Source organism: Pelmatolapia mariae, linkage group LG22 (genome assembly GCF_036321145.2).
Source record: "Pelmatolapia mariae isolate MD_Pm_ZW linkage group LG22, Pm_UMD_F_2, whole genome shotgun sequence".
Classification (NCBI taxonomy): domain Eukaryota; kingdom Metazoa; phylum Chordata; class Actinopteri; order Cichliformes; family Cichlidae; genus Pelmatolapia; species Pelmatolapia mariae.
The window spans coordinates 8,413,803-8,434,838 of NC_086245.2; the positions used below are offsets into that span (position 1 = coordinate 8,413,803).

The following is a 21,036-nucleotide window of genomic DNA, read 5'->3' on the forward strand; positions in this document are numbered from 1 at the left end:
ATAAAGGGGCACGATCTGGGAGGAGCGGCGGTATCTCTGACCAATCACTGGCGGTAACGTCACCGATTGACTGCAGCGGCAGCGAATCCGCGGTCGCGATCGTCTCAGCCACCAGGAGCAGCGGAGGACCGTGAAAGTGGCATGAGCAGTTTATGAGGACATGGCGGGGACAAGTACCGTCAGCGTTAAGCGTCCTCATAATCCGAGTAAAACACACCGACTGGAAATCACATTCATCACATTTTCGCCTAATTTTGAGCCGCTTTAACGAGTGAATCAATAAAGTTTCACCTTATTTCAGAGAGCTTTGCTTCCAAGTCTCTCTGCTAGGAGACCATTTATGCATTACTTCTCTTTAGTTTGGTTCACTGGGAGTGACCTGGATAAAAACACGAGGACAGCGTGGAGACACAAGTTAGAGAGGCGAGGCTGACTGTTTGGACATGAGCAGAGGAGGGAAAGAGTTAACTGGATGAAGAATGCTGAACATCAAGGAAAAAACAGGAAGACCACAGAGGAGATTCAAGGATGAAGTGAAGGAGGACATGGAGAGTTATATTGGCACCTTTAAGTGTGATAGAGGAGGATGGAAGGGATAGGATGAGATACTGAAAGATGATCCACTGTGGTGACCCCTTAAGGTTTCACCCTGGTTCGATTTAAGCAACAAAACTACCTGGTTAGGTTCACTAAAAGATCATGGTTTGGGTTGAAATCAAATCACATTACAGATTCTGTCGACACTAAGAGGCAGACCTCTCCCACAGGTGCAATTGTAGTCTCAAAAAAAAAAAACGTGTTGTGAAGAGTTTTTTTTATTCAAAATGAACATATAATAGAAAACACTCAAGAGAACCTTGACAGCCATACTCTAAGGGGGTTAAAATAATCTAGACATACACAAACGGACAGCTTTATTTGCTTTCATATAATACCAGAGCTCATTATGCAAAAACTCACTGCTTTAAGGTTTGTTTAGTATGAAACAGAATCCCAAAATGAGTTTAAAACTTTAGAGTTGTAGGCTTTTCTCAGATTGCTTGAAAGTCATAATGAGGGATAGCAGCTACCTAACATTCAATTCTCTAATTTCTTAAAATGTAATTGAATCACTTCCAAAATCTTTAATCCTTTCAATCAGGCACCAATGATGATTTTTACATTGTTCGATGCTGTATTTTTTTTTTTTTTTTTCAGATTGATAAGATCCTTTAAAGTATCTGAGGATTATCTGTTAACCGCAAAACACAAAGTGTGAATTGTGTACATTTTCAACGTTTAGCATCACAACTTAAACAGGAATCTGGACGAAAAATCAATCAAATCATGATTCAGGTAAAATCTCCAGTAAGATGTTAAAACTGTGATTTCTCAAAGTGAGATTGCAACAATTCTTGAGGTGTGCAAAAGTACTGACCCAGGAAATATTCTAACTACTGCAAACACAGACGTGTTCATTTTGGCCTCTGAGGTGTGAATGTAGTGAAATTAACAATATGCAGCTCTCTACTCGGGACCTCCATCACTCCAAGATGGAGGGCTAGCTTTAGAAACAACTTGGAAGTCCAGTGTGCACAGGAAGGTCAGGAATCATAACGCATGGAAGGAGATAAAAGTACTATTTTCCATAAGACACAACCACATAAACACAGGAGGGCAGCTGCGTGCCCTGCTGAGCAGTAAACAGTCTTTAATGCTGAGCTGAGTCCAGCATCTCAGCCTCACCTCTACATAAGCGCCGTGAATCGGAGGTTCTGCCCAAACGTGCGTTTGAAATGTGACTCTGCTGTTTCATACTGCTGTTGTGAATGGTTTTTTTTCCCGTCCGTTTATGTTCAGCGAACATTTTTGATAATATCCAAACATTTACATCACTAGCTGCAACTCCGGTAAAAGGTCACTTCACGTTCACTCCGAATCCTCCTCCTCGGGTATAAACGGTGGGTCATCGCTCGTTTGCTGCTTTGTGTCGAGATGCAGCTCTCTGACGGTGAGGATGCGGATGAGCATGGCCTCCATGGTGGTGTCGTCCAGAGCGGTGGAGGAGAACCACAGCGGGCTGTTGGGGACACAGCAGCGCTCGGGGTGCAGGTAGAACATGTTGGTTCGCTGCTTAACTGACTCCGAGCTGGGCGGAAGAAACAGGAACAAAGAATTAGATCAATGTGCTGCAAAAATCAGAGTAACATGAGGGTCGGCCTGTGGACCATCTCAATCCAGCCCTCCACATCCAAACAAGAAATAAACAAACTTTAAAAGAATCAATGAGTGGCAGGTTTTATGAGTCTTTACTGACATTTAACACTTAATTTAACCTTTTATTAGTCGTGCAGTAGTGCAGATCAGGCAAGTGGCAAAAAGTCAGGTCATTTAAATGTTATGACGCTGAATATTTCAAGTGTAACTTACTATCATATTTAAATGAAATAAAATGTAAAAGTAATATTAAAAAAAGATATTTCAAGTCATGTGATCAGTGTATTTGGCCAAATGGGAAACGGCATCTTTAAAAACTCCCAACAAGCTTACTTCATGTAACCCAAATTAAACAATATGATGTCACAAGTAAGAAAACTCAGAGGTTAAGTTCAAATTTAAGGACATGAATGAGAGGAAGGTAGTTAAGTGCCGAGTCTAAACCTCTCAGAGCTTTCGTGCCCTGAAAGTTTAGCAGAGGAATACGTCCAGCATGAGCATGAAAATCAAGATAATGTTTGGCTAAATCTGGCATATTTACATGATGCATTTGTGTTAGTTAATATCCTTCTTACATAAACAAACATAAAACTGGAGCTTCTGAAGCGATGCTGAAAATGATGTGATCTCTTCTTCTGGTTTTAGATAAAAGTCTCTGTGCTTAACTGAGCCCACTGAGTGAGTTTTTATTTGTACTTTTTAAAATACTGGTTTTAGACAGTTTTGTGAACTATTCCTGTAATATTAGGTTTTAAAATCTGACAACAAACAATATATGTGTCACAAAAGAAAAGACTGTAGCTCAGGAGCTGCATCCATCCCTTTTTTTAACCAATTAGCTGTTGCAGGCCGAGAGGCTCCTGCAAAGGTCGCCAGTCCGTCACAGGCCTAACACAGATAACTAACCTCACCTACAGCTAATTTAGAAGAAGCTAACGATCATATTTTTGTACTCTGGAAGGAAACCTACACAGAAAATACAAACTAGACACTGAAAGATTAAATAAATATACCTATTTAAATTAAACTGATCATAGCAGTTATGTGGGAAAGGAAATGCAAGATTATTGTGCAGCCATTTATTTCACAAAGTTCACGTGCTGAAAGCGGACTCCAACCAGCCACAGATCCATCGCGAGTGCACCTGTGGTTGTACAACACTCACCACTTTGAGAGGTAGAACTCGTAGAGTCTCACGGGACAGCGGAGAGGGTTCTCCGTGTTCTCCATCATCTCCAGGATTTCCTCTTTACTCTCCTCCTCCTTCCGCTTCTTCGCTGGGCCACCCTCTGCATCTGAAGAGGACACATACAGACAGTGTGCAAGTTTCAGGATAATTTGTATGTGAAAACAGTCAGAATCTGTTTGACTGCTAATTTTAGGTGGACTGTCGACTCTTAAATGCAAAATCAAGGTGTTTAGCTCCGTGCGTTTAATTCTGACGTTCTGCATGTTGGTACCTGACTCCGCCTCAGTTCCAGACAGCGGCGGGTAGAAGCGTAGGAATGTGGTCTTGGTGTTGTTTGGATTGGTTTTTGTGCAGCGCATGACATGTGCAAAGGACAGCTGACGGTGCTGCTCCACCTTTGTGAAGCCAAAGTACTTGCAGCAGAAGAAGAGCAGAGTATTGAGGAGAACGATGGGGGAGTACGCCCCCAGCTGTTTACAGTCCCACAGAAACTCCTCCTCCACACGGGAGTGGATATAACCTGCAGAGGAAAAGTGACCCGCTGTAAATCTGAGCAAACGGACGTTCGTTTGTGTAACACTGACAGAGACAAAGGTGGTGTTGGTAACTCACCACTGGGTGTGATTGAAGGTTTGAAACCTCGCAGCAAGTTGGTGAACTCAGTGGAAAACTTGTTATAGAAGCGATCCATGAAAATGTTCTCCACACGACCGTTTTGAAACAGATACTGCAGAGAAAGACAAAAAGTTTAGAGAACCAGGAAAGTAAAGTTTGGACTATGTTAGAAAATGGTTATAAATATGATTACTTAGTTTCTCTGAGAAAAATGTCTTGCCTGTTGGATGCCGAGGCAGAGGTAAAACATGGTGTCGGGCGAGTACGGCTCTCCGTTTGGTCGTTTCACCTCAGCGATGAAGCAGCAGAGGCCGTAGCTGAGCTCAGCGGTGGTGCAGCGAAGAAGATCCTCCTTCAGCTCCAGAGGACGCGCTGACATCAAGATTAAAAGCCATGTTTGTTTGTTTTTTATTATAAAGTCTCAACAGAGACAGGAAAGTCAGAGAACGCAGGAAATGCAGTCCGAAGTGCTGCAGTGTTCGAATGCATTTTATATTCAGACTTACAACCAAAGCGTGGATTCTCCAGGTTGGGCTGAGTTTGCCTCCACTGGATCCATCGCTTCCAGGCATCAACTCCATATTCACTCTTCAGTTTGGGGATTTCTACATCCACGGGCTTTTTGGAAGTACTCTTTGCCGAAGACGTTTCAGCAGCCTTAGACTGCCGCTGTGGCTTACGACCCTGTGATAACATATAGAGAGGATGCATTATGGGTATAATGGGGACATTTTAGACAACACAGACCAAAGTCATTCAAGACATTCAAGTAACAAGTCTTGCAGCTCTGCAGCCTTCTTCGATAAAACCTTGCTGGTTATTTTTATGCCCCCATCTAAACGTGGGAGACACTTAAAACTTTCATTTAAATTAAAAAAAAGAAGGAAAAGGTTGAAAACCTACTATGTTATACTACTGATACTACTACTACTATGTTTCCTGTTTTGACACATAATTATGGGTGGAGGGGGTCACACAACACCATCTTTTTGTTACATCATCTCCTTCTCTAATGTTTTGTCGCATATAAATCCAGCTTTAGATATGTAAGCAGCAGTTACCCTTTTCTCTCTGGCTTTCCTGTGAGCTTGTCGTCGTACTGGAGCAGCAGGCGGGGGGCTTGGGGACTTGTTGCACTGCTCTCTTTGTCGGGCCATCCTTTCCAGAGTTTCTGGCAATGACATGACATCAAACATGAGACTAAACGTGCAAAAGCCCAGAGCAGATCTTTGAAGGGGTTAAAGTAAAAATGTCCACAGAAATGTAGATAAACTGGAGATAAACTCCCTGAACGTTCAGTATTATGGATGTATGCCTATCATCTCACCAACAGTGAAGTCGGCTTCGATGTCCATGGGAGGCGGGCCAGGAGGTGGTGCGGGCTCAGGCTCACTGGGCATGCCCACAGATACATCTAAAACTGAGTTGAGCTTCTCGCTGGCGTAGGTTTTACTTGGCGACAAGGGCCCCGTGTCCGAGGAGGCATCCTCCCAGCTGTTGAGGAAAGTGGCCAGTTCGTCGGTGTCTAAGTCATCACTGTAGTTACTGACATGGTCTACAAAACAACCATCACATTGTCTGTTAGTACAGCATGAATACACTGTTAATAACACCAAAAACCAAAAATATCTGTATGGGAATAAAATGATGCAACTTTGACAGGTAACTTAGATGAAACCCTAACATGTGCACGCTGACGTTATTAAAGTTAATTAATTATGCATTTACAAAACTAAATTATAAATTTGACAACATTTCTTTAGTTTTAGTCAGTTTGGTCAAATATGTCAATACTTCCTTCAAGAGCCACTGGTGCACAAACAAAATAAAACTTAATAAACACAAAACTACAATAACTTTAACTGTTTAACCCTGAAATATGATGGCTTGATGCCCTTGAGTACCCCCTACTTTCATCTTTTCGTGGCCTCATTAAATGTTTCGTCTCACCATCTGTGACGGGTGCTTCTTGCTTTTCAGCCGCTTTCTTCACCGCTTTTTCCTCTTTGCGCGTCTCCGGCTTGTCGTTGTTCTCGTCGTCTTCGGCCACCATCTCCGCCATGAGGATGAGCTCTGCCTCGTACGGATCGGACGGGATCTTCTGTTTGATCTCCTGGATGGTTTCCACGATGCGCTCAGCACTGTCCATCGTCACAGGAAGAAACATTGGCACAGGAAGCTGAGGTAGAAAGAAAGAAGGAGCTCATGAGTGGGACCTTAGTAAGGGCAAAAACAAAGCTGAAGATTAAAGGAGTGTGTAATGTAATTTATCCATGGCGAGAGCATATCCCAGCTGCCATAGGGCAAGAGGCAGGGCACACCCCGGACAGGTCGCCAATCATTTGAACATGAATCAAAATGCTGTGGGTCACACCTATGGTTCATGTGTAAATATATATCCCCATTTGTTGAGGTACATGTTTTACTTCTTGCTGTTGTTTTTATTCTTTCTCTAAAGATTATTTCTATTGTTACAGTGTGTGGTTTTGTCACAAGCATGTTAACAGTTTCCCAAATAAAATCCATCTTGATCTTAATATTCCTCATTTTAATTATTCTAAATAAACCTTAAAAAGACAAATGTAAATTGTAAGACAAAAAGTCATGGGAAAAATTTGAACTAATTAGAAATCATAAAGTTCCAAGGTGGTTGCATTGTTAGACATACAGGTAACGGCAGGCCAACAGGTTTGGGAGTGCACTGGCTGTACATGTTCATGGGTACAGGAAGGTACACCGGCACAGGAACAGGCAGGATCACCATTTTTGGGAAGATATCATCTACAGAGAGAAAAAAAAAGGGAATAGTAGGTGTGATTAGATAAGAACATGGCACAGAGTTTGCTCTTGCAGTAAGTATGTTTAAAGAGGAAGCATGTACAATGTGCAAAGACAAACAAATACTTTACATTTAGTCTTGTCTGTAAAATAGTGAGTATACATTAGTGCTCTGCCCAGAAAGTTCAAACTTCAAAGCATCATTTGAGCATTTGAATAAGATTCCTCTCCACGAGCATTCACATAACAGCATAAACTCAGCTGATTATGACCCTTACCCTTTAACCTGTGTTTGTGACCCGAGCGTTAAACGCTGTGAAGTGCAGCTAGCAGCAGTAATTCAGTTGCCGTAATCAATCCGGTTGAACAGCTATTTGAAGCTGTTCAAACACAGAGTAAAGCAGAGGTGTTGCCCTGACAGAGACACTGACTGTGTGCTTCTTTTACCCGTCTGTGACTCTACGTCGACCGTCTGCGTTTTGCAGGAGACTCCTTTGTTCTGCACCAGCGGTCTACAGAGCAGAGCCTTGTTCTTCAGGATTTTAGTTGGGGGAGGAGGATGAGTCTTTACCGTTTCTGTCTGAATGCTGATCTGAAGGACAGAAAAATGACAATAACATCTCTAAAGTTATTCATCTGTAACACTACACGGGCTACTTCCTTCAAGCTAAAAGTGACTGAACTAAATGTCCCAAAGACTTCCTTTAAAAGCACAAGTGCGTCATTTCACCTAAAAAATATATTTTTCATAAACATAACTTACACTGAAAAAAATACACCTGTATACAAAAAAAATAAATGAATTAAAAAATGTACTTACGTGTCCGGAGGTCTTTGACTGAGAGTTTGATGCTGTGCCTGCAGAAAAAAAAAGGCAAAATATGAAACTCGTGCAGCTACTGATGATTAACAGTACAAAATGATTTCTTTTTAATCTCTTGTGTGTGTTCGTTTTGTACTTTGTTGGGCACTTCTATCAGAAGTGTTAGGTTTTCCTTTTGGCGTGCCAGCGAGTGAGATGACGTTGGCGATCACAGGTGTGGCCTCTCCTGTGCTGGCTGAAAGCAAAACAGCAACAAACTTAAAACATCTCAGTAGGAAGTCGCTCCCGACTTCTTCCTAAATCCTCAGAGAGGCATTCTTGGTCTTACTTTGTGACCCAGTTGCAAAACATCTTTTAAGTTTTTCTAGTTTAAGAATTAATTTAAATCTATTAAGGAATAAGGAAATCTCGAGTTGTGCACGACTAGTAAACATTTAGCTTTGTTGCCTTAATAGTTAGTATCAGAAATATTCATATTTTATTAAAGAACAACAACAGTTAACAGCTGGTGTCAAACATGCAGTCCAGTGTTGCAGCAGCTCAGTTTTACAGTCTTGCATGCAATGCAGATATTGCCATCAGATGATGAACGAAACAGTCAGTGCCATCCACATCTCTGCCAACTTCACATTGACTCATTCATGGAGATTATACATCACACTGCAACAACTGTGCATGCGGTGGACATCAAAGAAGTCGGCTGTGTTGTCTCGAGCTGTCTGTATGAATCTAGGCCTCGGTGCCTCTTTGATTTACCACATTAGCATTTCTTGATGGTCTGTCTTTACAGCAGCACAGTGGTTAAGGCTGTGGGGTCACAGTAAGAGCTCCGTGGGTTTAAATCCCAGCTTTCTGTGAGGAGTTTATATGTTCACCATGTGTCTGTGTGGATTCTCTCCAGGTGCCAGTTTCTTCCCACAATCCTGAGACGTGCATGTTATGTTACATAGTAATTCTAAATTGGCCTTAGGCATCAACATGACCACGAATGATTGTACATCTCTCTGTGCTAGCCCTTAACATCAAACTGGCCTATATGTGACCCACCATGTTTTGTAGCCACTCAATCAAAAGAAAGTAATACTTCGCTCTACTACAGTTTTAAAGACTGCTAAGGAAAGCTTAGCCAAACTCATCAAACCCAAACTGATTTTATCAAAAGCAGCAGCTTCAAAAGTCATTAATTAAACTTTGAACATGTCTGAATAAGCCTCACTCTATTCCAGCTGTCATAGGGTGAGGCAAATTACACCCTAGACAGCATGCCAGTCCATCACAGGGCTGACTCAGAACCTCACACTCCTGAAACCAGTTTAGATTTACTCCAACACTTAAGTAAAACAGGAGGAAGCACAGAGACTGGGAGAACACACAGGTTCCACACAGAAATCAAACCAATGAGGCAACAGTGCTAACCACTACACCATTAAAAATATATATAAATCAGATAAAGTTACAGATTCAAACAGGGATAAAAACACGGTATGCACCTTTCACGACTTCACCCTGCGTGACCACTTTCTCACAGCAGAACTGCAGCAGACAGCTGAGGTCGCAGAAGTGTTTGACTTCCCCGAGCATGGGAAGGCTCTGCTTTAGCTTCCCTTTCCGCCCGCAGGTGTCGCACTTTGCAACCTGAGTGGAAAAACAATGTGTTTACATGGAGGAGGAGATTATGCTCACAGAGATTGCCACTTTGGTGTAAAACTATGATTTTAATATCTTTACTGCGGTTTGCTTACATGGCAGAACAGCATGGTGTACTTGGACCTGCACTCCTCCGAGCAGAAGTCCTCCGTCGAGCCTCCGTACTGTGCCGTCACCAGCTTCTTTGAAACGGAGTGGCAGTAAACACAGGAGTGACAGTGTTTCCCCCAGTTTTTACTCAAGTCGTGTCTGAACAGGAGCTTACAGCCTGGACACACAGAAAGGCCTTAAAATAAATACAGATTTCAGAGCAGAATCAGGTTCTTACAGCTGACGAGTCGATTTCCACGACTCCTTACCGTCGCTGCAGAAGTAACAGTCTTTGTTGTTGACTCTCTTCACGTCTCTGGTGATCTTTTCGATCATACAGTACTCGCACACACTCGTGACGTTGTTGGCTTTCTTAAACTCGTGAGAACAGTCCACGCTGCACAGAAAAACCATTTTGTCCTGCACGCACACACAGATGGTACAAATCATGAGAAATGTCAGCCTGAACAGACAAGGGCTATTTTCTGTTGTCATTTTCTGTGACAGTCTTGAAAGTGTTGACAAGACTTTCAGGTCCTCATCCGAAATGCCGTGACTTTCATTTAAAGCCCACAGGAACACTGTAGTGCTATTACTGATCTCTAAATGTAAAACTTTCCACTCATAATTTATTTGTTTCCATTAGAAACTGTAGATTAAAACTGCCTGTTCATTAAATGTCTCCAAATACACACCAACACACAGCGAGTTACCTTAATCTGGATGAGCTCAGGTTTAAATGTGATGACGCGGGAGCACTGGAAGCAGTTCAGTTTCTGGGACCCTTTCGCCTCCTGTTGCAGTGGCGTTGTACTAACGGGCTGAATTTGGGACGATCCCACGGGCAGCTTCGTAAAAACATTCACCTGCTTCTGCGACTGCTTAAATTTTTCCTAAAGCGCAGAAAAAGAAACAACAGAAGTCTGAAATACCAGCTTTCATTTTTCAAAAATCTTTCTTAGGTTTGTCTTTAAATAACTTTGAGTAAATACCTGAAAAGCCATGACACACGGGAGAGTGCAGAAATTCCTGATGGAGGTATCTGACATGGCCAGGTGGTAGGACGGTACACTGTTTTTGCCACAGTTATCACAGTTGATCCGAGCACCTGAAACCAAATTAATCCACCATAAACAATCATTTAACAAAAACAAGTACAAGGTTTAATCTTCAATGAGAAGCTGGTATCGCGTACCTGAAGAACTAACAGTCTGGACTTTGTACGCCATCACACAGCTGCTGCTGCAGAAAAGATCCACAGAGTCATCGCTGTTTTTGCTGTCCACCATTTCTGCCACAAAGCGGGCGGTGCGACACATTGTGCACGGCTGGGTCATCTTGGTTATCTTGCTTTTCTGTGAATTTATTAAAAAAAATATGAGGCATGTTGCAAACAACCTCAACCGTTTTAGCTCTCAGAGTAAGAAAGAGGAGGCGAGAACGTTAACTGCCTTTGTTTCCCACATGTGCTGACACTCACTGCAGGCATGCAACTTTAAAATAGTGCTAAAAAATTTAACTCTTTCCCCCATAGAGACGAAATCTGAAGACCCCCTCTGTTTTTTTAATGAACAGTTTGGACACCACCAATAAAGTTTGCAGGTTTTTCAAAGGGTAGCTCTACAGGCAGAGACCACCCTCTGCCTTCTGAGTTACTCCAACTGGGCTTCAAGAGTTCAAATGAAGACTAATTCAAAATAAATGTATCTGCAATGAATTCTGCATAAGTGTGTTATCAGACTACAGCATCAAGGTTTCACAGATGACATGTGTAGGGTCAAAACAATAAGAGAAAGCAGAGAACTGTTTCCATACCTCTTTGTATTTCCCCAAACAATCCAGGTTGCACACGGTTTTGCTTCCCTCTTCCAGCTTCAGCATGAGTGGTTTGCTGTGGCAGTACGAGCCACAGTTGGCGCAGCCCGCCATCGAAAGGTTATTTACTGTACGGAAGCGGTTAAAGCAGGCGTCACTGCACATCTTGTGGACAGCGCCGCTCAGGATTACCTCGTGTTTGCTCTGCAGAGAGACGACAAAGAGCAGCACAGGTGAAGAGTTTTCACACTATCAGCATAGTTTTATATGGTATAAATACTGCATGAGACAAGGAGGACATTTTTAACACGGTTTGGATAATTCTATATTAAATAATTGAAATAATCAATAGCGACAGTCCTGTTCTGTTCGACTTACGACACAGTATCTGGTGCACATGCTGCAGAGTGACTGTGGTACAGTCTGTAGAGCTTTCACAGCAACAGCAGTTTTCCTGAAGTTGGAGACAGTTTTCTTGTAGTTGAAGGACGTCAGGCAGATCTGGCCACAGAACTCTTTCATGAGTCCTTTGAGATCCGGAGCCAGGATGACATCTTGAGGCCGAATTATCAACCTAAAGGAACGAGAGGAAAAGAGGCCAAGAAGAAATCCAAATTCAGTCAAACTACAATGCAGTTTACTTTCAGGTATATCATTGGGTGACATTACTTCACCCATCAAACAGTAGTAATAACAGTAGTAAGCCTACTCTCGTCTGCAGAACTCACTTTTGGCAGTTGTGGCAGATTTTAGTGGCTCCCCTGGCCTGAGACAATGAGAGGCAGGTGGTGGAGCAGAAGAGCGCTGGAGAGCCCTTCCTCTGGAAAGCCGTCTGTCCCTTCATCAGGTTCTTCTTACAGTGAGCGCAGAACATGTGCGAAGACGACGGGCTGACGATGGGCAGCGTCTGCGTTTCAGAACTCTCAGAATACACGGATCCGATCCTCAGGTCCTCCTTTCAACATGAGAAAAACGTCAGTAACGGTTCAGGGATTCAGGCTTCATTCTCAGAAAACACTGGACCCAGACCAGATCCTGACTGATGATGATGTTATATATTATTATATTATAATAGCAGCAACAGATTTTCTCTTTGGTGTTCCCCGGGTTTCCCACAGCTGTGGACTTTTCTAGACATCAGCTAAGGAGATCCACGTGACAATGAAAATGTCCAAGCTAGTGAGATCTGACACAACAGTTTTAAACCTGCAAAGTCCAAATGTGACAACATGTCATGTTCTGCCACCAAACCTATAACTTACACAAGTAATCATATGTTTGCAGCTGGTTTCCTGCTGCTGTTAACTCCATGTAAGAAAGAATAATTCTCTTCCTCCTTCAATTTCCAGATTTCAGGTGTGAAAAGGTTTTAATGCTGCAAAGTAGTGAATTAACCATCTTTTATGGTAATAGTGTAATACTGGTAGAAATATGTTGCTTTAGGAACTACATGGATATTTCAGGAAGTCTAATTTGAGGTACAGATCCGTTAGTCTGAACCTCTTCCTGCACTCTGGTTTATTACAGGGGTGGGGAACGCACTGCAGGTTTTCGATATCACCCTGAATCAACACACCTGAATCAAATAACTAGTTCATCACCAGGTCTCTGGAGAACTCCAAGACATATTGATTTAGCCATTTGAATCAAGGACACATCTAAAACCTGCAGTACACCGGCCCTCGAGGCCTGGAGTTCCCCACCCCTGGTTTATTAGACTCAATGTCGGTCGTGCCAAGTATATAACAGCCAGAATAAAGAACTGATGAAATGAAGAAACCAGTAATTATCCTGAAATATGCAAGTTCATGTGCGAGTCTACCGGATCTTGTCCCAGATTTTTATTTTTTTTTGTCTTGGTATCATTGTTGCTCACAGACTGGCTCCATACATACAAGTTACCCCCTCCAACTATCACAAGCAAGCCAGAGGACAACCACTCTGTGTTCTGGGTCTGCTGCAGGGTGTCCGGTCATATGGACATGCCCAAACCATCTCAAATTCTCAGATTCTGAAAAATTCTCCTCCTTGTTTTGTTTCTTTTTCCTCTAATATTAGATTTCTAATGACAAAAACAAAGCACATCCATATCGGAGACATCACTGAGTATCGTTAGAAAGCTTTCATAGATGCAGGCCTGTTCTCCCTCTGTCGTTGTCGTAACTTCCACCTTTTTTTGGGACCACTCCATCATACTCCCAGCTCGTGTTAAGTGTTCTTTTGCAGCCACTTTTGACTCTTTTTTTACACCTTTGCACTACAGTCATCATGTGGCTCTTCCTTTCCAGCCTTTTTGTTCACTACATGGGTTTTGAATATCAAATATTTCATTTCAGCAACTGCTGTTCCATCTCCCAAAGTTTCTGCAACTGTCTCCACACCTGATCGTTGCATGACAGCTCTGCATACGCTTGCCAAATCTAATAGCATAACTCCACAAATCCTTAAGCAGAGTGTGTCTCACCCTTGCAGTATTAGGCTCATCTTTCACACTTGCTGTAGAGGAACTGGACATTAGAGCTTGTTCATATTCCTCATCCACCGGCTCGTCCTTCACAGTGACCAACGGAGGTGAAGGTGACAACTTGACACTTTGGGTTGCAGTGTGCAGGCTCTCCTAGAACAAGGAGTACATGTATATGCTGTTTATTTTGATGGAAAGCTTATGGTGACAGCCTAATCAATAGTTTTCGATGAACTTTCACACATATTAATAGAGTAGGTAAGAAAAGCCTGAAACCTAAATTCTATCTTACTTCTACTTACAACGTCTAATCTCGGTATAGAAAGCTTGACGACTTTCATGCCGTTCAACATCGTCGCTGGTGACGAGCTGTCTCTTCCTACAAGAACACGTGAGCAGCGTGTGAGCAAGTGTAAAAAGAAGTGAACACAAAAACATGAAGAACATGAATGAATGAAAACATTCACAACAACTGTCACTGTGTCGGACAAAACAAAATTCATACTGAACCACGGTCTGAGTGTTAAGATATTTAAAAAAAAGATTGTGTTTTTAGTGGCTCTATAGTGTCATGGTTTAATCATTCATCTAACCAGTCAATGATCCCTCGCTTAACCCTGGGAGGAGACAAAAATACCTCCAGGGTTGCTTCAGGAAGGGAACCTGGTTAAAACGCCTCCAAATCAAACATGCTTGTGAATAACAGAGCAGCCGAAAAGCAGCTTTATGTTGGGAGTAAGCCATTAAACTCAAAAATATTCAGCAATGTTAAATTTTTTCTTAGTTGCACAGTTACAACCTTTTAAACCAACTAAGGCTACGTTCACACTGCAGGTCTTAACGCTCAATTCCGATTTTTTGATCAAATCCGATTTTTTTGTCTGCTTGTTCACACTACAAATAAAATGCGACAGCAAACGCGCTCTAGTGTGAACGCTCAAAGCGGCCCGCATGCGCAAAAGAAGACGTCACACACAACGCGCTCTGTTTAGACCCAGAGCAAACAATATTGTTTGACTGATGGCCCTTAATATAAAGACTTCAGACTTCACGTTTCCCAATTTTTGCTTTAAGTTATTTTGTTATTTACATAATAATGTAGATAACCTAATAATTATCCTTATTGCTGTTTTAGAGAGGAGCGGTGCTTCAAAGGATAGTTGCAGATTTCGGTCAGAATCTGCAGATTATACAGTACAAATAAAATGTTCACGTTTCTCCAACGTTGTCTTCCCAACAGTTTCACTAACATCTACGCTGGATGGCCAGGAAGCGTTCGCGATGTCTTCTCGAGCGCTTCTCCGGCGCTGATAATCGGCGTCTGTCTTATGTCAGTGACGTAAAAGACGGATTTAATGCGACCTGACCGTTCAAACAGCAGTCGCTTTCTAAAACATCGGATATGTATCGGATTCAGTACCACATACGAAAGTGACCCAGATCGGATTTGAAAATATCGGATTTGTGCCGTTCACACTGTCATACCATGATCGGATATGTGTCGCATAGGGTCAAAAAAATCGGATTTGATGCGCTTTCGCCTGCAGTGTGAACGTAGCCTTAGAGCCAAAATGCTGAGATGCTTGTTTGCCTTTGACCATTTCAGAAGGGACAAATACTTCCTTCATTACCGTGTTCCCTTTTGGCAGATGACTACATGTGTAAACATAACAGGTCAGCGCACAGCAGCAGATCTGTATCACTTTATTTGATGTATATCTCTGCATTTTAATTTCTATCAATAACAAGAAAAAAAAGAAAAGTGGATTTGTTCAGTCAAATTTGAAAAGATCTTTGGACTCTAATAAAGCATTTGTATTTCACAAAGGTTCAGTCAGGATAGTCGTTTCATGTGAACCGTACCATTTTAGTCTTGTTATATATAATTTGGGATTTTTTTTATGTGTGTGGATTTCTAGGGGTTTTTTTCTGTTTATTTATTACAAATGTAATACATTTAACAAAAATATTCATATAAAAGTTTATTCTGCTGCCAAGATTTTCCACATAATGAGATTTTAATTTTGTACTATTTGTATTTTGGCATTGAGATCACCCACCTGTACTTCCTGTGGCCTCAGACGATGGAGACGAGCTGGACTGCATCAAGTCTGAAGTTGTGGGTTTCACATCAGTTTCCTCTGTAACAGAGTTACTGTCCTCCACCACTGAGGCTGTGTGGGAATTTTAAAACACAGGATTTAGTGGGATGATGAAAACTACGCCTTCCAAATGAGAACACACAGTTCTGGTAACTGTTGGGAGACCTTCTGCCCTGCTGTCTTTAAAGGAGGAGTGAAAGCATTTCTACAGCTCAGTGTGCCCTGACATGGACTCGACAAAGGTTGCAGGGTATCAAAGATCAAAGGGTCTTTTTAGAGAAGCCTGTCTGTATTTAAAAGTTACAAAATGTTTGCAGTGGTCACTTTTTAGGAAATACATTTTTGGCCTTTAGCAGATGAAGGAGTGTCAGGGTAGATGTTTTCTCATATTTGCTGATATTAAAAGTTGTATTTATTTAGATAATTTTCTACAAGATCATAACGATTCTATTTTGCATCTACAAATCTACCAATCAAAGACCATCTTTATACCTGTATTTGAAGCGTCAGGCGAGCGGCTGCTTTCCATATCCTTCAAGCTGTTCTGTTCCTCCTCTTTCATCTGAGCTTCCTGCTCCACCTGATCCACTGTACCGATGTCCATCATCTCATCGAGTTCATCGCCCGCTGTCAAAACCTTTGGTTTACAGCCGATGGATGACTCCTGCTCTGTGCAGACTTCCTCCTTAGTGTCATTGCTTGTGTCCATGTTTTCATCAGTGTTTTTTATTTCTTTCTCCTCCTCACGATCAGGAGCTGCGTCCATGCATGTATCCTCACTGACATCTGCTACTGCAGGGCTTTCCTCTTGGCTCTCATCCTTCACTGCAAGATCTTCTGTCTTTGACTCAACCCCTTCATCAGATATCACCTCAAGACCCTCATCAGATTTCACCTCAGGAGCCTCTTTTTGGGGCTCTGTGGTGCTACCTGCCTCACCATCATTAACCGTAACGGTCTCCTCTGTCTCCTCTGCAGAAAAAGCTTGTGATGGAGATGTAGAACCAACAGAGTGGACCACCTCGGTCTCAGTTTCTTTAAGTTCTGCTTCTTCACTTTCCATATCTTTTTCAGCAGCAGCAGCATCATTAAAAGCTTGTGATGGAGATGTAGAACCAACAGAGTGGACCACCTCGGTCTCAGTTTCTTTAAGTTCTGCTTCTTCACCTTCCATATCTTTTTCAGCAGCAGCAGCATCATTAAAAGCTTGTGATGGAGATGTGGAATCAACAGAGTGGATCACCTCGGTCTCCGTTTCTTTAAGTTCTGCTTCTTCACCTTCCATATCTTTTTCAGCAGCAGCAGCATCATTAAAAGCTTGTGATGGAGATGTGGAATCAACAGAGTGGATCACCTCGGTCTCCGTTTCTTTAAGTTCTGCTTCTTCACCTTCCATATCTTTTTCAGCAGCAGCAGCATCATTATCCTCTTCCCTCTCTTTGGAAAGTTCATGGGAGGATTCATGAACGTGTTCCGTTTCTCCATCATCCACCGATGTTGCCGCTTCTGAAACTGCCTCCACAGCCTCTCCATCTGTCAACTCTTTTACCTATGAGGACAATAGAGAGTTTACAGAACGCACAAGTCTCTGCTCTGTGTACTAAGCCAATCACTTATGTCCACAATGGACAAAAAAAGAACAATTAGTTCTGAATTTTTCTAGATTTGCACTTCTATAAAATATGATATGCAGCAACGACTGCAAATGTGAGAATTCAATTATTTTTATTAAAAGCCAACATAAATGAGAACAGACAAGAGCAAGATATCCATAGACATAGAATACAAAACAACAGAGGTGTGCGGTGCAAAGACCAGATGAAAGCTGACCAATAAAAACAAATTTTAGAAACCAAACATTTATTTCTTCACTTCTTGCATAGCTGTGAGTATTTTATGCCGTGTCCGTTTTAGTGTTTTGAAAAGAGACTCTTCATTTAAAGGACCCAAACATTTCTGTCACTCTTCATGCATGGTGGGATTTTAAAATAATTAAAACACTACAGATACATTTAAAATCTTTACTTAGCTACGCTGACACAACTCAACCAGATATGCTTCTTTTTTCTTTTTTTTTAGATATTCACTCAAGACCGAACATGACTGTGCCTAAGAGTTTCAAAACCACAGGGCTGTGAAATATGAGCTGCACAAAACCTAAGTACGGCAGGAAACACGTCCCACCACTCTGTAGCCAAATTTAAACAAGGTGGTTGTTTGTGCAGTTAATAATAAAGCTCTAAAATCAAAACCAAGTACAGAATCGTCTGCCAAACACCAGTTAAAAAAAAAGACTACAAAGCTGGCTGTCTCAGACCTAAAATATCCATCTTTGCTGATACTGAATTCTCCTGCAGACTCATAATGCCCATGATGCTTCACTCTTCAAACTAAGTAACTGAGGTGTTTGAAACACAAGCAGAGGAAATGGTCACACCGCAGGGATGTGCATACCACATTAATATAACCTCATTTTAGGGATATAAAAGCGCTACCATAAGCTGATCTGAAGCACTAAAAACACCCTGAACTGCTTTCATGGGCAGCAGGATCAAGCGCAGCAGTGTCCGCTTCACTGACTGCATCGTCTAATTAATTAAATAGCCTTTAAAACTATCAGTGGGACTAGTCAGTGCTCAGGTTTGGTGCAGGTTAAAGACCCGACCGCATTTTGCGAAGCTAAATTCTGCAGCACGGATTTGTGCAAAGTTTAGCAGCCTAAGTTTGCAATAGACGTACCTTATCAGTGACCATTTAATAAACACGGGGTGTGTGTTTCACACACACACACACACACACACTCAGTATAGATTCAATGCAAAGGTTTAATTTCTGTTTTAGGCGTGCAGCAACACCATAACAAGTTAGCTTACTACAGCGTGGTTGCTGCACAGAGGTTAGACAAATGGCTGTGATACTCCGTTAGACTGTAGGTAATGGGTGTTATTACCTCTGTACAAGTCACTTCCTTGGAGTTAGCCATGTTTTGTTGATATATTAATTAGCAGACCTGTAAAGAGAGAACTACTAGCTCAGCCTTTGCTAAGCTAACGCTAGCCTGCCTTCAGATCCATGCAGCTACGACTGCGGTTAGTCTGCCTCCGTGTTTTCACCACGCAATAAATAACCTCTGCACATATTAAATACCCGCTCTGTTTATAATTCTTTTGGATGCAGATATATGATTTTAAAAAGTGTAGTTCACCGCCGTAACAACGTGCACAGAATTACCGCGCCGACCTGCACAGGAGTCACTTGATTGGTGGTCAGACGTTCGCATCCGCTAGTTTCCGTATCGGCCATGGCGGCTTCCAAATCACCAATTCTTTGATCTAAAAATAAAATGCGACTAAGCAATGGTAAACAAACTCAAAAACAAAAAAAACGCCTCAAATGCATCGCCTTGCTACAATGTATGCATGCAGTCCAAGAGGACCGTTTGTTTTCCTTCTTCTTCTTCGGTCAAGGTCTACGCCATCTTTGAGGTTGCTTTTCCGCCTCCTAGTGGCAAGAAGAATACTACAATGGTGGGAGCCAAAATAATATGTAGCTCACCCAAATAGAACTGCTATTTGTATTTGTTGGTATTATAATAATAAACTTTACTTTGTACAGTTTTTCAAATGTTACACATTTAAAACGTCTTCACAGGAATAACCAAATAAACACTAAATAACATAAACGAGGCCAATGAAAGGTAAAACATTACAGTAAGTGAGAAATTTCTGAAGTAAACAACAGTTCAGGAAATTGGTTTTAACTAAGCGCCAATCTTGTACCCCAGTAAAAGTAATTTTATCAATACACAACATAGTTTACATTGTTATCAGCAAATTTCTGCTGTTGACAGAAACAGGGCGGTAATCGTACTTTGTCCCTTCATGTGAATAATGTAGAAACACACTAATTTGCATACACAACACAATACATGTTGGACTGTTAACAAGAGCACAAAGGTTTTTATTTTTAAAGCTATACAGTCTGTTTTATAGTTTTGTATCAGCATGATCAAGATTATTTGCTAAAAAACTATCAATATGTATCAGCATAACTACATTTTATTTTCTGTTAGTGGCTCATTAATCTGCAAAACCTTACTTTTTCATGCATGTTTTTTCTATGCTATCTTGGGAAAGAAGAAAAAAAATGAAGAGTGTAAAAAATGTAAACATGACCAAACCTATGCCGACATCAAATCATAGAAACCTATTTTATCTACAAACTTCGTCATGCTCAGTCATGTCCAGCGCTAATGTACAGTTCAGTCTGAAGCTGTCGGAGGTCAGACCTCTCTGTCCAATTCTTCCAAATAACAAAGGGAAAAACTGGGCACTCTTCATGGGTTATTACTATGTTGAAACCTGGACAATCTATAGCTCATCCAAACAAGGTAATCTGACCTAAATCCTAACAGCCACAGACCTTTAAGTAAAAAAAAAGAACTGATAATAATGCAGACAGGGCTGCCCTTGGACTACAATGGAGGAATCATTCATGTCATGAGTGGGGTGTATTTGTCTTTGGTGCTTCTTGCTTGAGCTTCAGAGAGGTTATCTTGCTGTCGAGCTCATCCATGAAGCCTTCGTCCACAGACTCCCTGTCTGCTTCCTCTCCTTCGGCCTCGCTGGGTAGAAACACGTGAATCTGTGTGCGAGCCGGACCAGCAGCCAGGCGCTGACCGCAGGTCAGAAGGCACGGCTTCCCAACCACAGACAAAGGCTCTTCCTTATACTGGGAAGCTGAAGGCCGGAAGTCACCGTGCAGCATGTCTGAGCTCAGGGCCGGGTTGTGTGAGTGGCGTCTCACTGGTCTTGGCCTCGAGCTCGGCTGGATGGCGTGAGAGAAGTGAATAAAGGTTGGTCGACTGCAGCTCGGGACCTCCTGATGGGGCTGGCTGGTCTTATAGGGGAACACGGAGGATGACTTGCTGAATGAAGGAGGCGGTGGTGGTCGTTTCTGTAAAACACTGGGGCGACGGTTCAGAGAGAGTTCCTCGAACAGGAGGTTCTCATTTGTGGTGAAGAGGGATGGTTCACTGAAACTGTGGAACCAGACAGAGAGAAAAAAGGAAATAATTTTCAGTAATGCATATTACTAACAAGAGTAACAGTCTTCAGCCATGTTAGTGGCCCTGTGAGGGTATATTAAAAAATGAGTGACAAAGTGAGACAGGCACAAAATTACGAATAAAATAATAAAACAGAGACATTAGAAACTGTTTTTAATAGGTGTGCCAATAAATCCTAAAGCCTGAACCATGAAATAATTGCAGAAAAATTCAAATTTATTGTATTTTTAAAAACATTAATGTGCATAT

At 41.9% G+C, this 21,036-nt stretch overlaps 1 protein-coding gene across 2 annotated transcripts; it reads right to left on the reverse strand.

Annotated features, from left to right (window-relative positions):
• Window positions 1–817: 817 nt before the first annotated feature.
• LOC135932780 (zinc finger MYM-type protein 4-like) lies at window positions 818–19,190 on the reverse strand. 2 transcript variants are annotated; one of them, XM_065470422.1, is made up of 27 exons: window positions 18,960–19,190; window positions 16,212–17,268; window positions 15,678–15,791; window positions 13,920–13,996; window positions 13,618–13,770; window positions 11,882–12,108; window positions 11,532–11,727; window positions 11,154–11,357; window positions 10,534–10,693; window positions 10,331–10,446; window positions 10,052–10,231; window positions 9,608–9,758; window positions 9,344–9,516; window positions 9,092–9,236; window positions 7,738–7,836; window positions 7,599–7,636; window positions 7,226–7,370; window positions 6,669–6,781; window positions 5,951–6,179; window positions 5,328–5,555; window positions 5,062–5,171; window positions 4,507–4,684; window positions 4,221–4,372; window positions 3,998–4,112; window positions 3,657–3,905; window positions 3,362–3,491; window positions 818–2,128 (listed from the first exon to the last, which is right to left on the reverse strand). In XM_065470422.1, exons 1-27 carry the CDS (start codon window positions 19,020–19,022, stop codon window positions 1,909–1,911), a joined length of 5,022 nt encoding a protein of 1,673 aa, XP_065326494.1. In that variant the 5' UTR covers window positions 19,023–19,190; the 3' UTR covers window positions 818–1,908. The 2 variants fall into 2 exon arrangements, with proteins under 2 accessions (XP_065326494.1, XP_065326496.1); XM_065470424.1 differs by lacking the exon at window positions 18,960–19,190 and adding an exon at window positions 18,670–18,906.
• Window positions 19,191–21,036: the final 1,846 nt, after the last annotated feature.

What these genes read in the sequence shown, in the direction of transcription:
- LOC135932780 (XM_065470422.1), bottom strand. Translation starts at nt 19,022, where the DNA reads ATGGCCGATACGGAAACTAGCGGATGCGAACGTCTGACCACCAATCAA. An exon ending in GTTTGGGGAAATACAAAGAG is followed by an intron (nt 10,694 to 11,153) that starts GTATGGAAACAG and finishes ATAAATTCACAG; the next exon opens with AAAAGCAAGATAACCAAGAT. An exon ending in GAGTTCTACCTCTCAAAGTG is followed by an intron (nt 2,129 to 3,361) that starts GTGAGTGTTGTA and finishes TCTTCCGCCCAG; the next exon opens with CTCGGAGTCAGTTAAGCAGC.